At 39.7% G+C, this 15,639-nt stretch overlaps 1 protein-coding gene across 1 annotated transcript in view; it reads right to left on the bottom strand.

The window, feature by feature from the left end:
• Positions 1-15,639, bottom strand: part of EVI5 (ecotropic viral integration site 5) — a 69,868-nt gene that overhangs the window by 12,194 nt on the left and 42,035 nt on the right. Inside the window, exon 18 of the mRNA XM_010153092.1 lies at positions 8,706-8,801. Coding sequence (XP_010151394.1) covers positions 8,706-8,801 — 96 coding nt within the window. The remainder of the gene's footprint in view (positions 1-8,705; positions 8,802-15,639) is intronic.

Here is a 15,639-nt window from a genome sequence, read left to right as displayed (position 1 = left end):
CCACGCAGTTTTTAAAGCTAGTCGTTTTATTAAGGGCAGAGTAGCTAAACTAGGAAAAAGTTACTGGAGAATCTGTTCAGTCTCACACTTCTGTGACAATCTCGGTACTATCAAGCCAGTGTAACATCTCTGACTCATGGACAAGCTGAATTAGAGGAATAAAGCAATTCACTTTTCTAAAGCACACGGTATATATTTAACTATCCTGTGTAGACAAAGCTGCTACAATAGATTGGGTGTCTGCAAACCACATGACCTCACGAACGCTATCTTATCACATCACAGGTTCCTCAGACTGACCACAACCACTTAAATCAGACTCTGCCAGCACAGAGGCTCTGTAACTTTGACACGTACTAGTAAAGCAACTACATTTTTAGCTGTCCAGCAGCCTTGCAAGAGCTTTACTTGTGGGGAGGGAAAAATCTGATGGTCTCTTGTCCAACTGTGCTTGCAAGATACGGCAGAAGAAAAGCACATGATTTATTGTGCTATAAACTTACACCACAAGTTGAAGTGCTTATTTTGTAAATCTGAGGCCTAACATATTTCCTTTCAGGGACAACATTTCTTATCAAGTAAGAAAACATTTATAGAGTGTCACATATTTTGGAAGCATTTATCCAGTAAAACAAACTATTAGAAGGTGTTAATGTGATTCTAGTCTGCATTGAGAAGCAAGTGCTTTGCAAGAGTTAATACCGTACTTCTAACAAACATTACAGTTTTAGTGAGAACTACAAAGTGAGAACAATGTAAAAATTGACTGAAGTAAATCCCATAAAGATTAACTCATTTTACGAAAGCAAGCAAGCAAAATGACAATTGCCAAGAGACAAACACCTATCTGCCTGTACTACATGGAAAGCAAATAGTACACTCCTTCCAGAAGAATTGGGGGGGAAATAAGTTGGCAAGAGACTAAGTGGAAGAGCATTACATCTAATTATAAATCTTACAGGATGAGTACTAGGCCTTTTTGGACCTGCTGTTCTCTCCTTAGCGCTGATGAAAGAAATGTCACCTGTTTCTGTTTCCATATCACCTAAACACTGATAAAGCTGATCATCTGTCATTCTCATTTGTCCATATGATCTGATCCACTGCTAGCCATGACCCTGTAAGTGTGTCTTCAGAGCAGAACATAAAAAAAAAAAATTCTAGTAGTTAAGCTTCAGCTAGAATTCACTTTCCCCAGTTAATCCTCCTACCTCTACCATGTAAAGCTACGTACAACTCATTCATAGCTTAAAAAGTTAAAGATGTGCCCACACAGCAGCCATGACAGCAACGCAGCACAAGCACATCCAAATGAAGGAGCTGGACACCAGCAGCCCAAGTGTAACAGGATGAAGCTCAGAGTTATTTACCGTGCTTCTGAATGTAGTCTAGTGATGCTTCAGATAAGAGGACGCTTCATCTGATAAGCGTCAAAAGGAGGCCTAGTAACAACATTAACAGAGGAAAGGAGTAACGCTTCCTGCTGGTATCCCACCGTGAAGCCCAGATGATATTATTGTGAGAGAAACAGGAGCTAGGAATGCTGCCAGAAGCAGCCAACCCACCTCATACCACACTCCAGTGGGCCACAAGTAGCAGCATCATCTTGTGCTCATCTATGGCCGATGTAGGAGTCATCATTTAGCTGCTTGTAAAGATATTCTTACATCTCCTTAGGGAACAGCCTGGAGTAAAGTGTGCTGGGGACCAGAACCACTCACTCTAGCCTACCAATTTAAGATTATTGGTTAATAAAAATAATAATAAAAAAACACCAAGGAAATAATTTGACAGCTTTTAAACACAGCCTACCTACCTTACAAGTTTATGGTATTTAAGACTAAAGGAACTGTTAGTGTCATTTAAACTCTTCTCCTGTGTCGTATAGTGCATTGAATCTTATTTTTAGGTGTTGTATGATGTGGCCTACATGGGTGGGGTTTTTTTAATCCTTCACACTGATGGCTATGGTTTGTTTTCCCTTCTCCATTTTAGTTTCATCAGTGAAAGCCTAGAAAGCTAACCCAAGCTGCAAAGTGTATCCGAAATTTAGCCATATTACCAATTACTCCTTTGGTCATAACTTATGCATTATTTATCCTCAAAGTAATTACTTAAAGTGTTTTGAATTATATTTACGCAAGCAAAATCTCTTAAGAGCATAGTATTTAATCTCCAACTTTTATATCTCTTTTCATTAGGCCAATCTTAAAATGCTAGCTCCCCAGGAGAAAGATCAGACCATAAGATAGCACCTGTATCAGAATCCTACTGACTGCATTAGGTTCTTAAAACATAATACCAGATTCAGTCCTAGATAACCTGTGTGTATGTGGGAATGGAAGAGTAGTAAACTAGTGGTCACTACTTCTTCAAATAGCCATCAAGTTTACAGATACTGAAAATGGAAGATACTTTTAAAAACCCTCCCTTTTCTGCATTGTCAAGAAGCAAGAATTTAATCACCAGAATTTCACTTAAAGTTACTATTATAGCTTTTTTAAAGCCTCAAGAACACTCTTCTGGCAGAATAATAATGCTCCAGTCACAGCAATGGCACAAAGAAACAAGTCAGTTTATTTCAAAACTTGTTATTTTGCTTCAGTTACCTTCCTTAGTAACTCTGTGTTTATTATGCTTTTAGCATTAGTTCAGTCACATCCTAATTCAGTTATTTATTTGTATCCTCTAGGAAAGGCAAGAGATACAGGAAAGAAACATGCCAGTATCTTTTGAAAGCTCTACTCAAATCTAAGAAAAATTGCAGATAGATTCCCAGAAAGCACCTTCTATCCCTGACAAGTCTCCTTGGCTCTACAGAGGTCTGAAACATTTTATCTAATAATATAGATCAAGAGCACAAGGTGCCAGGATTATAAAGAATATTTTGTATGTCAAAAATGCCAAATAATTTGTCAAAAAAAAAAAAAGCATCACTAAGCTCTGAGTATTCTTCAGCTGCTTCTGAGCTAAAAACAACTACTGGCTCCCTCAATTATAGGAAAACATCGTTAAAAATGGCGCCATCTTCCTGCTTTCTACGGAAAAAAATGCATGCTAAGTGAAGGAAGCATTAGGTTTCTGTACGTTGCTGCTCCCCTTCATAAAGCTGTCCCCTAATGCAGATGGCCAACACATGGTAGAATCATAGCCTTATGGAATAATACTCCACAATCCCCAATTGTCAGGGCTGCTTGTTTTTGTGGACTTGAGTATATCTGAGGCAGAAGTTAGCTTTTAATATGAAAACTGCCATAAGATTAACACAAACTACATTAAATAAGAAACTGAAATTCAACAGCAAAACAAACTCAGTAAGGCATTCCAAGAGACACAAAACCCAGCTAGCACTATGACAAAGAAACTTCACAAAGTTTCGCTGGAAATACAATTTAAACGTAAGCACTTCAGTCCTAAATCACAAAGTCTGAAAGACTGGAAACCACTTGCTTTTGTCTCCCAAGGTGTCTTGTGGTCTGCCAGTGTAGCTTGTGGGTAAGCACGTCAATTCTAATCTTTGGTACCACTCCCGTAATCTAGGTAACACATACCAGCCTTGCAACATCCAACAGGAAGCAGAGGCAGCTGCTGTGTAATGTACGTAAGGCACTGCATGTACAGAGGGGTAGTGCATGAAATGCAGAACTTGAGCAGTTCATAAATTATTTAATTCCATTCGGTTCGAATTAAAAGTTGAGTGGCAAACTACAATGAACCTCCTTTTTTTTTCCCCAGTATGTGATTTATATTGAAATGAGTAACAGCTAGTTCAAGATTTATCTTCGTTTTTCTTAAACCTTCAACTTAACTTAATGGAAACTTGTAAGAGTCCGAACTTTCTCTGTATTCTTTTCCACATATGGTAACTACCTACTGCAGTGGGATACTCTTGAAGAGCAAAAGTGTTTCACAAAAGCTGCTTTCATTTACCATTTCAGTGCCTACTCAAAGGCAACTTCCGTGAAGTGCTAGCACTCCCTGTGCAGCCTGAGAATACGTAACCCACGGTACAAATCTTGCAGGGCCTGTACACTCGTGCTGTTTATGTTACACCAGCTAGGGCATATTAACCATAAGGTCAAGTGACAGCGCTCGCCAGACCTTATTTCTCTTCGGCCAAAAGACAGGGCAACAGTAACCAAGTTGCTTCACAGAAGCTGCAGCCTGTCAGGGCTGCACAATGGAAAAGCATTTTAGGTTAAAAGCCTTCTAAGCTCGAAGTAGTCCAGAACGCTGTAGAGATAGCCTTATGAAAGCAAGGAAAACCGGGGAAGAAAGAAAATGCTAGGTGGAAAGACTTCAATTAATGAAAAGAACAAACGGCAATGGGACGCAGAATTCTGAAAAGGAAAGCAGAGAATCTAAGTCTTCGGCATATTAAACACTCTGAAAGAAGTTTACACCATGGTTTCCTGTTTGAATCTGTGGCAATCCTCAAAATCTTGTGTTTTCACACTAGTTTCAGCCTTCAACAATACAGCCATAAGGCATAAACGCCTGTCAACTCTGTGCCAAATAAAGCAACTCCACCAGTAAGAAAGAAAACAGCACAGCACTAATCTGACACTCAATACACACAATTTCTCACAGGATTAGCTGTCGGTTAACTAGAAATACTGTAGTCTGAGTGTCCTTTCATTATGGACCAGTTGTTCTTCAAACGTTGATAGGTTGTGTAAAAGACTAAAGGATAACTGTCAGTAACTTTTTAGGGATTGAACGTAGGAATGACTATTCACTAAAGCTAAAATTGCAAGTTAATAATAATTGATTTACATATATGTGAACTCTGAGTGAGGTTATGGCTGCACTGAGGAATTTCAGTATGAATTCAGCATTGCACACTGTAATGGAAATTATGTCAAATATTTGGATTCCAACCTATATTTGGGTACTCAAGTTAGTGCAAAGACAGAGCTGTATGTGAGTGGATCTAAGGTAGTGTGCATAGAGCAGACGACTACAACAAGTCTTGTTACAGTGTTCTCAAAGCTTCAGCTTTTGTCCGTTTGCTCTCCTGAAGCGTTAATCAAATACAAGTTTGAAGACCTACTGTGAAGTAGTTAATATGCACTTCAGCCTACCATACTGCAGAAATCCACCAGTTAGGCGTAAGAGGGATCAGGCAAGTATCTTGTTAGAAGAAACCAAAAAACAATATACTACTTCCATTTCTAGTTATTTTAAGGTAAGAAAAAAAGATCATCTTTTTATATATAATTTACCTTGTACATTTAATAGCAATGTGCCTAATTGGTTCCGTTCTGGGTGCCCTACTACCGATTTCCAGGTGCAGTTTTACTCATTAACAGGACCACAACGACTTCAATTTGCTAGGAGTAAGCCTTCTTGTAATATGATTTGAAGACTGACTGTAGCATTACTATTGCCAGATGAGTAATAAAAAACAGGTTAAATTTATTCTTTAGGTAGCAAGCTGCACCATATTTAAGACACACGCAGAATTTTGAGCTCAGCAAAGGAAGACCAAAACTAATCAAGAGACTCAGATTACAACAAAGTGCAGCTGGTTGGAAGCTTTTAAAAGTATACAACTTTTTAAAAATAAAATTAATCACCTGAAGTTACACGCAGAGTTCTGATATGTAGGTGATTTAGGTTACCACATCGGAGCAGGTGAGAGATGTAGCCAAAATCCAAGGGTCAAATTTTCTTCCACTACAGAGTCAAGAGGTGTTACAGCAGCAAGCTGTTGCACCTGAGCTGTAGTAACACCCCTCCTCTCTTAGTGGAGAGGATTCAGCTTTAGACCCTGGGCAGTAATAGCGACCCTCTCTCTGCCCTTCTCTGGTGCTCCTTACTTGTGTTCTAGGTTTGCCCTTTCTGTGGCTACTACTAGCCTGGCTTGCAGCATCGATGGAACAGTAGTAGACCTTTCACTGGAACCCTGCAATTAGGATGGATTGTCTGTTACCACATCTTGGTACCACTGGCATCTGATGGATCATATCACAGGACAGAATTAAAATATCTAGCTCCTCCAGGTTCCACGGATACAGAACACACACAGTCAGACCTCTGGCCAAAGACAGGAAATAATGTTTATCAGAAGGCCAGAATATAGACTTAGTTTGCAATTACTTGTATTCAACATAGGAGCTATTCATTATTTCATTCCATCCTTCAGATGGAGAACCTGCAACTCTTCTGATGCAAACTACGTAGTACTGGAGAGAAAAACCAAAAGTGCAATAAGTGGCGTCAAAACTGATGGTCATGCCAAGACACCAAATCTTGTTTCACACGCCCCCATCCCACCCCTACCTCAAACTACAACTTCGGCATTAAGTTACATCCAGTTTGAAGTCCCACAATTACAATATATTGGATGGTAACCATGCGGTCACCAAGAATTCTGTTCCTTTACCCCTGTCTTTTACATGTTAACCAGTTGGGAGGTTGTGGTCAGCATGCGACATACACCATCACCCTATCTTCAGGAAGATGAATTTGCAAGTTTGTAACGTTTCCTTTAGCTTTTGCAGAAGTCAAATCTAAAAGCAGCTAGCCAAAAAGCAAAAGCCACGGCCATTAATGGATCCACACATGAAGACACTTTCCGTGCACATGTAGAAAAGTTGGTTTAATTGGTATTGACTAAATTATACTAATCCTAATATTTAGCAGATGAGGACAAGCATTTTTGCATCTTCCTATTGCTGTTTTATTCAGATTTTGCTATTTCAGTTCATTACTTAGCACCCACATTAATCCAAGACCTAATTATTATTTATTAGTCCCAACTTACCTATAAACACTACATAAATTTCAGATTTAACCTGCTGGGCTGATTTTGAGCTAACACAAGGTTACGCTCAAAATAAAGGATTGTGCATAAGGCATTAGTTTGCTTCCTTTTTTTTTTTTAATTTAAAAACTCGACAAATAGATATGTCACAGTAAGGGTAAAAAAGTCATTAGTAAACAAGGACTTGCAGGCTTTAAGAAACTCCTTGGAACGAAGCATTCGGAAACGGTTGAGGTAGAACTTGGCTACTACATACAGAATTTCTCCCTAGTGTTTGTATCTATCCTAAATGAGATACTTCGTTCCTACAATGTTTACTTAGTTTGGAAATGAAAAGTTAAGCTGCAACAAAGCACATAGATGGAAGAGGAGTGCTCTTCTACATGGAATTACTCTATCATTGTCAAAATCCAGGTTCTCCCTAGCTGATACTTTCTTTCAATCAAATTGAAATGCTAATAAAGATTTATTTAGACTTAAGTGTTTAGGAATCACCGGTGTTACTCAGAATTATCGTTGTTCTGTGAGCTAACGAACCTCATCTTCATTCCAGCCTGCCCACATAAACTGACACACATGAAAACACATACACAACCGTATGCCTTCATGACAGTCAATTTGCTCAGCCAGGCATATGACAAATGTTTGTCCAGAGAAAGTTAGGCAACAGCTTTCCAACAGCAGTTCTACTTTTCCTTCAAAGCAGCGGTTTCTTACCTTTTAAACCTACACTGAGCAGAAGAAAAAGTTGATACGGTGCCTTTATCATGCAAAACCTACAGCTTTCTAGTAATTCTACAAGCATCTTACTTTCATAAGGAACAGAGCAAGGTAACTATAGCCCTTTAATGGAAAACACCAGGTTATTGATTTTTTAAATTTGTTTTTAAGCAAGCTTAATGACTAGTAAAGATGCTGGACTGATGGCCCTAGAAACTATCCTCAATCTATAGCATAGACAGCATTCCAAGGTTCCCCACTATGTTATAATTCACAAGGGATCGGTCCTAAAAGGTCAAATCCACTGAGATGGTTATGAAAACAATAGCTAAAGACACACATCCTTTCTTTAAGAAAAGCAAAAAGGGACAAATAATTCAGTTGTATTGCTCTACGACCCCAGAGTTTTAGGCAACGCTATCAGAGTTGAGTGTTAGGAGGAGCAGGGAAACAGAAGCAGAGTACAATGCAAAGATGAGCGGGCACTGTGCACACAGTGTAGTATTAGGTAAAGGCATTTCTTCACAACGCAGGAGTAACTGAAATGAGCCAATGAGCACAGCAGTTACATAAGCCATTTCGGTTGCAGGACCTTCTCATCTTTTTAACTAACAGAAAGTTACTACAACACTAGTACAGCAAGGAAGTTTGAAGACAGAAATTTCATAGGTTGAAGGTTTTGGCAGTTTAAAACTTAAAAATCTGTTAACTGATATTAGGCAAACATCCTTTTTCTTTTTAAGCAATCTCAGTATACTACCACACAAAAAAGATCCTCACGACACCAAGAACAAGAAAATCTACACGTGGACTCTTCACTTGCACAAATGCAGTTTAGTTTCTAACTAAATTAGCCTTAAAAGCTGTTGCAAATAAAGACAAAGGAGCTTATTTTCATGCACACTGCAGCAAATGCAGTAAATGGCACCACAGTGAAATACTCGTGAAATTAAGAAAACCACCAAAGGGGAATATAAATGCTGATCTCTTTTTATGTCAAATCAGGTAACTAAACAATTTTTTGTCCTCCTACATCCCAAGACAATGGCAAGAGTCATGTATAGGAGGTAGTTTTATTGCATTCATTTAAAATAACATATGTTGGCAAAATCAGGTACTGCAGCTGCAATAACTATTAGACAAGCAAAACCTGCTACAGGCGAAAGACAGGACAAAAGGTGCAAGTGATCAGAGACAAGAGTATTTTATCACTTACCTCATGATGCAGCTCAGCTATATGATCTTTCAGTTCTCTGATGTACTGGTTAGAATCAGACTTATTAAGCTGTCCTTGAATTTTTCCTTCTTCTTTCTGTTTTGGTTAAAAAACCAAACAATCTTACTCAAATTAGTCACAGATATACCATATTAAAAAAACCTTATTTTAACTGTCTGCGTATTTTTGGCATTAACAGAAGCTATTCACAGACACCATCCAGCACTTTTTATCTGGTTGAAGGTACAGCAGGTACCACGGGGTGTCAGTAGCTCAGACCAAGTTGACTCAGTACCAACCACAGTACAGGCATGATTCTATGGAGGAAAGTGAAGATTTAAGAGAGCTTCACAGGTCAAATTCACATCCAATGCCCATGAGGTAGCATATGCAATTTATTAAAGCATTCGTACAGATTATCATCAATATATGGAACATCTCAGTGTACATTATTTTCACTAATTTGAAATTCTCATTTAGTAAAGAGGAATTTCCCTTTGTCTTTCCTTGCATTGTAGGACACGTGTTGGGAAACACAACACATGACAAGCTTTTTTCCTCACCCTAAAAAGAAAAGGTTGTAACATATAAAATATTGTGGCGTTTATCATACAGCACTTCCGGAGAACGTAAGTGAAGAGAGGTATGTCCCCTAGCACCAACACTGTAAGAGGTACAGGGAAAACTGGCAGGTAAAAAAGGGCAGAGATGAAGAGGAATGCGAAACTCCCCTCATACCTCAGCCAAATGCAGCACCTAAGTCTCAAGATGCTCAAGAAGGTGTCAGATGACACCTGAATGTCTGCAACACTAACTTTCAGTTTGTCTCTAAAGGGAAGTCTAACGTGACTGAGCCAAACTTGGCAGATCGGAGATAAATAGCCACCTTTGACGGAGAAGGCAGCCCATGTTTTCAGTTTACTACTAGTAAGTCAAGAACAGTGTTGGGTTTCGTTGTTTGTTTGTTTTTTCCAGCTGAGTAATTTCTGAAGCAGCCACCAGCTGTAGAGAGCAGAAGCACCTTGATTTTATGTAAATCTTGACCTTGACTGTGCATCACATACAATCAACCTATTACATACATTACAAATACAAATACAATGGGAATATCTGCTGTTCCTGACTACAGCTTGTTTTGCTGGTTTTAATTATACTTGAAGAAAGAAAACAGTTTCCACAACAGGAAAGTTCAAAGTCACTTGCAAATACAATTTAAATACCTTTCAGAATGAAAGGTGTCAACTGTTCTTCAAAGTATGAGGCAAAATGCCTTAACAGAGAGCTTCTTTTAAAACATCCTCTGAAATACCAACATCAGAACACAGCATGCACCAGGATGTAAGGAGAAGGGAAATATACCCCCTCCCAAACCAACCTTGAGCACTGTCAGCGTTGACATTCTCAAAGCCACTTCACCAATTTCAGACTGTATTTTTCTTGCAGCAAGGTACACCTTCCAATATTAGAGAGTAACTTTGTCATTTTCACTATTATTTCACAGAGTCTGCATCATGGAGGTGCTAGATCGTTTAGTGTATAATTCCATATTGAACCTAGTTTCCAACACAACCTATGGCTCAAATTCACAAAAAATTTAGTATTAACATTACTAATTGTCACTATCCTAAATAGGTTAAAAGAAAACGCAAAGAAAACCCAAACCCACCATCTCCCTTTAAAAGGATAACTATTGGTATTGGAGAAACCCTAACAGAAGCAACCTAACCGGCAGACCAAAAATAATGCTGTTTACATCTACGTACAGAAGCAGCTTCATTGCTGTTCGACACAAAGATTTCAGGCAACGAGAGTGACCCCATCTCTTGTGGTAGCAGGAATATATGGGAGAAATGCTTGTCTATGCCCCTTCCCTCTGTTTGAAACCTGACTTTTCCATTTAAGCCTCTTGTTCTATGGACTCCCAGTTACTATGTAACCATACACTATAGTAACAAAAAGCAAGACTAAAGCAAGGTTTTCTGTTAAACAGAAGATAGGTACCATAGCCCTTTTTAAACAAAAGTAATAAATAGCTAAACTTACACGGATGTCCAAAAGGACTGGAAACAAGCATTCCCAAGTTCAGTCGGTATGAACTAAGAGCAGAAGCAATAGCATTTACTGGCTGCAGTTTGGCACTGCACAAACAGCTGGAAGCTGCTAGTGTATACCATATTGGGAGTTACACACTTTCATTATATTTAAGTGGTGTCATTGTTACTTTTTATTCCACAAGCAACACTGTAAAGCTCATGCAGATATCGCAGAATAATCCGACGTGTAAATTTGCTCAAGGAAGAGCTGATTCCGACTCCAATCAGTCGGAGCTGAATGTAGGGTGTAAGCAAGATCCTCATTACTAGTGAGAAGCAAAGAAGTTTCAGTTTTCCTTTCAGAACTTAGATTTTGTAGAGCTCACAACTCTCAAAAAAGCACTTAGGACAAAAAAGGAACCCTGCAGTGTCATTTTCTACAAACACGCTTTTCAAAGGAAAGTCCTGCTGTAACTTCCTCTTGCAACATTCAAAACACTAGAGGTCAGAAGCTGATCCTTTCAACTGGCTGCAACAGAAATCAGATATTTCTAGCTAACAAAGTAAGCCCATGTGCTGTAAGCTACCAAGTCTGCCTACGGTGGGTAAAATTGGAAGGAGAACATCGGAGAAATTTTAGGACAAGGTAACAGAGTCATCTTCAAGGCTGCTGCTCATCTCTGACCAACAGCAAAGTCTTTTTTCTTAATAAGCTACCTTGATCATGCCATTAAGTTAGTTATTTAAAATACACTCATCCAGGTGCAGTTGCAAACCACTGGAAAACACACAGGGGTCAGACACTAGAGCATTAAAGTATTTTTCAACTCTTATTAAAATAATCTAATTTAGAAAATAAATAATAAGCAGATGGCTGAAAGTTTAAATATTTCAAATGAACCAAAACACTTATAAAAAGTAGTTTGGTCTGTCAGATTATGATCTTTAAGTTACTCAACATTCTTTAAAACTGTGAGAAGATTGCTATTTCTCATCAGTACATATATTTATTTTCATATAAAGAATTACTATGATCTGCAAAATGGCTTCACTTTGCAGTCACATTTCCCACTTGCATTAAGTTCTAATTACTTACTAGGAGTTTCCAGCTTCTGATGAGCATTTGTTAATCAAAGGCAAATTTCAGTGTGAGCAACTTGAATTTGGTAGTAGCATTCTCCAACACCAGTTTTTCATTAGGGCAGCTGGACGGAAGTCAAAAATTAAAACTGTTGGCAGTAAAAACTTCAACAAGGCAGTTCCTTTTAACGAGGCAGAAAGCAACACTGACAGCTTTGCCTACTACCTGTTAGTATCTGTAACAAAGAACACTCACTCCCAAAAACCCCATCGTTCTAGTTTTGCTTCTCAACCTACCCTCGATTATATGACACATTATCCATTATATCCTGATTATCATAAAAAGCGATTTCTTATGTTTTTATCAAGTTATCTTAATATCACCCTAGAGCCTGTTTTAAGCAGCTTTGTCGGTGCATATGCATCTTGAGAGAGCGGAAGCCTCCACCACTGCAAAACAAACCCTATGTTCTTCGCACACGCAGGTCAGACCCCCACTTGTACACCATAATTCTAGATGACATCAGATTAGCACCAAAACCCAGCTATATGCCACTGGGAAAACCCCTGAGAGACCAAGCACACTCGTGCTCCAAACATTCATCCACACACATGGAAACTGCACAAAGGATTTTGTTCAAGTTTCATTTAGTAGCTTAATTAAGACAGCTTGAGCAGCTCCAGCTTGGATTTTTCTCTTTCAAATACAATGCCATATTATATAGATGTCATTTCTAACTTGAGACTGGTCTAGTCATGAGGCAACTGAGGTGAATATCAGAGTTAACATTTGTTCTTTGTTCAGAACGTGACTTAGGCTTGGCTAAGAAACACAGGGACAGGGAATTACCTAGGTGACACAAAAGTGGGATAGAAACTGAAAAGTGAAGACACAAGAGGTACTGAATGGAACTGAAAGAAAAGGTAAGGACCCTAGCCGATAACACTGATGGATTCTTGCAGATTTCATCTCCAGCCCACTATCTGCAGGATATGGCTGCTGCATTCATTTAGCTAATTGATGTGCTGCAGGGCAACTGAAGATAATCTTCCAGGAACAACTCTAGCCCTCTATCATTCATTTACTTCTCTGGAGATGCACATGTTCCATTCTTCCCGTTCTACTGCTGCTATCCTTCATTTTGCTTCCAGGTATCATAACCCTCTAAAGAACAGATACACTAATGTTTCCTCCCAAGGGTCCAACAGTGTATGTTGAAAAGGTTTCCACACTGAGGTAGGAAGAAATCTGTCAGGTATGGATTGTGGCCTCAGTCACCTCAGCCTACGAACCAGCTATGGCAGATGGAAGCTCAGCTACTGAGATGGAAAGATAACTTGGAGTTGGGGAACTTGCCTAAAGGGCAGAAATCTGCACTCCCCATGGTCCAATCCCAGCAGCCAGGGAGGTCGGAGCCCACATTCAGGATACACTTGATGATATTACAATTGACAAGATAGAAGGCTATTATTGCTATCTTCTTGCTTCAAGTGTTGAGCCAAGCAGATGTGCTGAAAAATACAAACCTTTAGGATGGATTGATTTGGCAAGTCTTTCACAGCTTAAACAAATTAATCTCAGCTTTTTTAAATGCTAAGGATGTTCAAGGGCAGAGGACGTAAAAACTGCCTTCTGTTAAACCACTAATGGAAAAAGGGAGCTGGCTGTTCTGCTCAAGGCCCTTCTATATTCTGAATCTGGTTTTAACTTTCAATTTTTAAAAACGTTTAGAAGTTTAAGGGTTTCTGTTTCCATTAAATTACATTTTCATGTGGGCTGGCTGCAAACTGGTCCAGCTTCCTTATAACAGACTATTTCAGTTGGAAGGGACCTACAGTGACAGTCTAGTCCAACTGCCTGACCAATTCAGGGCTGACCAAGGTAGAGGATGTTAAGGGCATCGTCCAAATGCCTCAAACACTGACAGGCTTGGGGCATCAACCACCTCCCTAGGAAGCCTGTTCCACTGTTTGACCACCCTCTCAGTCAAGAAATGCTTCCTGATGTCTAGTCTGAACCTGCCCCAATGCAACTTTGAACCATTCCCACACATCCTATCACTGGATACCAGGGAGATCAGCACCTCCTCCTCCACTTGCCCTCCTCAGGAAGCTGTAGAGAGTGATGAGATTGCCCCTCAGCCTCCGTTTCTCCAAACTAGACAAACCCAGACTCCTCAGCTGCTCCTCACAGGACATTCCCTCCAGCCCTTTCACCTGCTTTGTTGCCCTCCTCTCGATGCATTCAAGGACCTTTCACAGCCTTCTTGAATTGTGGGTCCAAGAACTGCCCACACTGCTCAAGATGAGGCCACACCAGAAGTTACTAGACAGCCCCACTGACATAAGAAAAATTGCTTCCATGTAGCTGGAGTTATTTAATGGAATGCTTCCTACTGTAGCATTTACTTTGGTAGGAACTGGGAATTTCACTCTGCATTGGTTTTATATTGCGCTTGAGTAGTTTTGTACTTCTGAAGAAAACACACAGACCAACTGTACTGCTTCAGAAGTGGATGTTAAGAGTCCGCTTACAATTTGGAAGTCTTTAAGGCATGAACATCACACCTTTTAATAGGAAACAGCATAAGCTATTAGCATTTTTGTTTTTTTAATCTAAGATTATACACGTAGGATGTGGCTTGTTGGTTTGGGTTTTTGTTTTTGGTTTTTTTTGAGGGGGAGCCCTGTTACAGAAAATCTGTGGTATTTGGGGAGGTCACGACACAGGAAGAATAGCTGGTCTCTGGGCAAGTAACAGCCGTTTTAAGTTTTAAACGAACACACAGTGAAAAAGCCAGATAACATACGACTAAGCAAAGTATTAGTATGATCACAATAGCAATTAATGAAAACAAGCCACTTCTGGAATCTAGGAATTTTGTTTAACACAACTGCAGTCATATGTGACTGAACCTCTACATCTCTTTCCTGGGGTACTGCTTCTGCATACTGGCACCACTGCAGTGCTTACCTTTTCTTCCCAGAAGGGTTTTTAGGAAAGTAATGCCAGTTGGTGTTACATCATAATTAAAGATCCATAATCTTAATTTCGCTGGTTTTGAAGATTAGTCACTCCCCCAATCTTACCATCTCTTCCAACAGACCAGCTCCACCAGCACGAACAGAAAACCCTCTAACAGGGAAACAAACACTCCAGTGGCCAGGTATCACCTCTGCTCAAGGAAAAGGAGCCAATATGCAACACAACCTCCTGCCTCAGAGGTTGTGTATAGAGAGGGAGTAGCATGGGCAGTGGAGCTGGAAATGAGCCCTACACACTGAAAAAACAGCTACGAAACCAGAACTCACTTAGGCCCTTCAGTTTTGGAAGCTCTCAGCTCTCATCCTGCCCTGAAGTACCAGAGTTACTGTACTTGCATGCCTACCAAGAACTACACTGGAGCTCCTGGGGTTTTTGGGGGGGGGCGGGAATCTGTTCCCCCAAGACTCACTTCTTAGAATGAGGAAAAATTCTGCCCACCAGGAAGTATCAGTTGAGATTCAGGTTACTTAAATACCTCTTTGGCTGCCTTTGAGAGAAAAACAGCTTTTGTGTACCTTGAAAAGAAGCAGCAGTTAGTCTCAAGAAACACACCTGATGCCTACTGAGAACTACTGAGCATGTAGAGACCTTCCAAACTCAATCAGCATAGGACCAGGGTGCACAACTGGCAACACAAGAGTACGAGGACAGACCCCAAAAAATCAACTATAGTAGTCATAATAAAACAAAGTTTAAATAATAAGTAAATAAATCACTGGAAACCACACAGAACACTCTCGAGGCTTTAAAATTGCTTTTGCTGCTCAACCAAGAA

The sequence above is a fragment of the Eurypyga helias genome, unplaced genomic scaffold, assembly GCF_000690775.1.
Source record: "Eurypyga helias isolate BGI_N326 unplaced genomic scaffold, ASM69077v1 scaffold10316, whole genome shotgun sequence".
In the NCBI taxonomy this organism is placed as follows: Eukaryota; Metazoa; Chordata; class Aves; order Eurypygiformes; family Eurypygidae; genus Eurypyga; species Eurypyga helias.
Note: the sequence above shows the minus strand (reverse complement) of the source record. Positions and strands in the feature narration are given on the sequence as shown.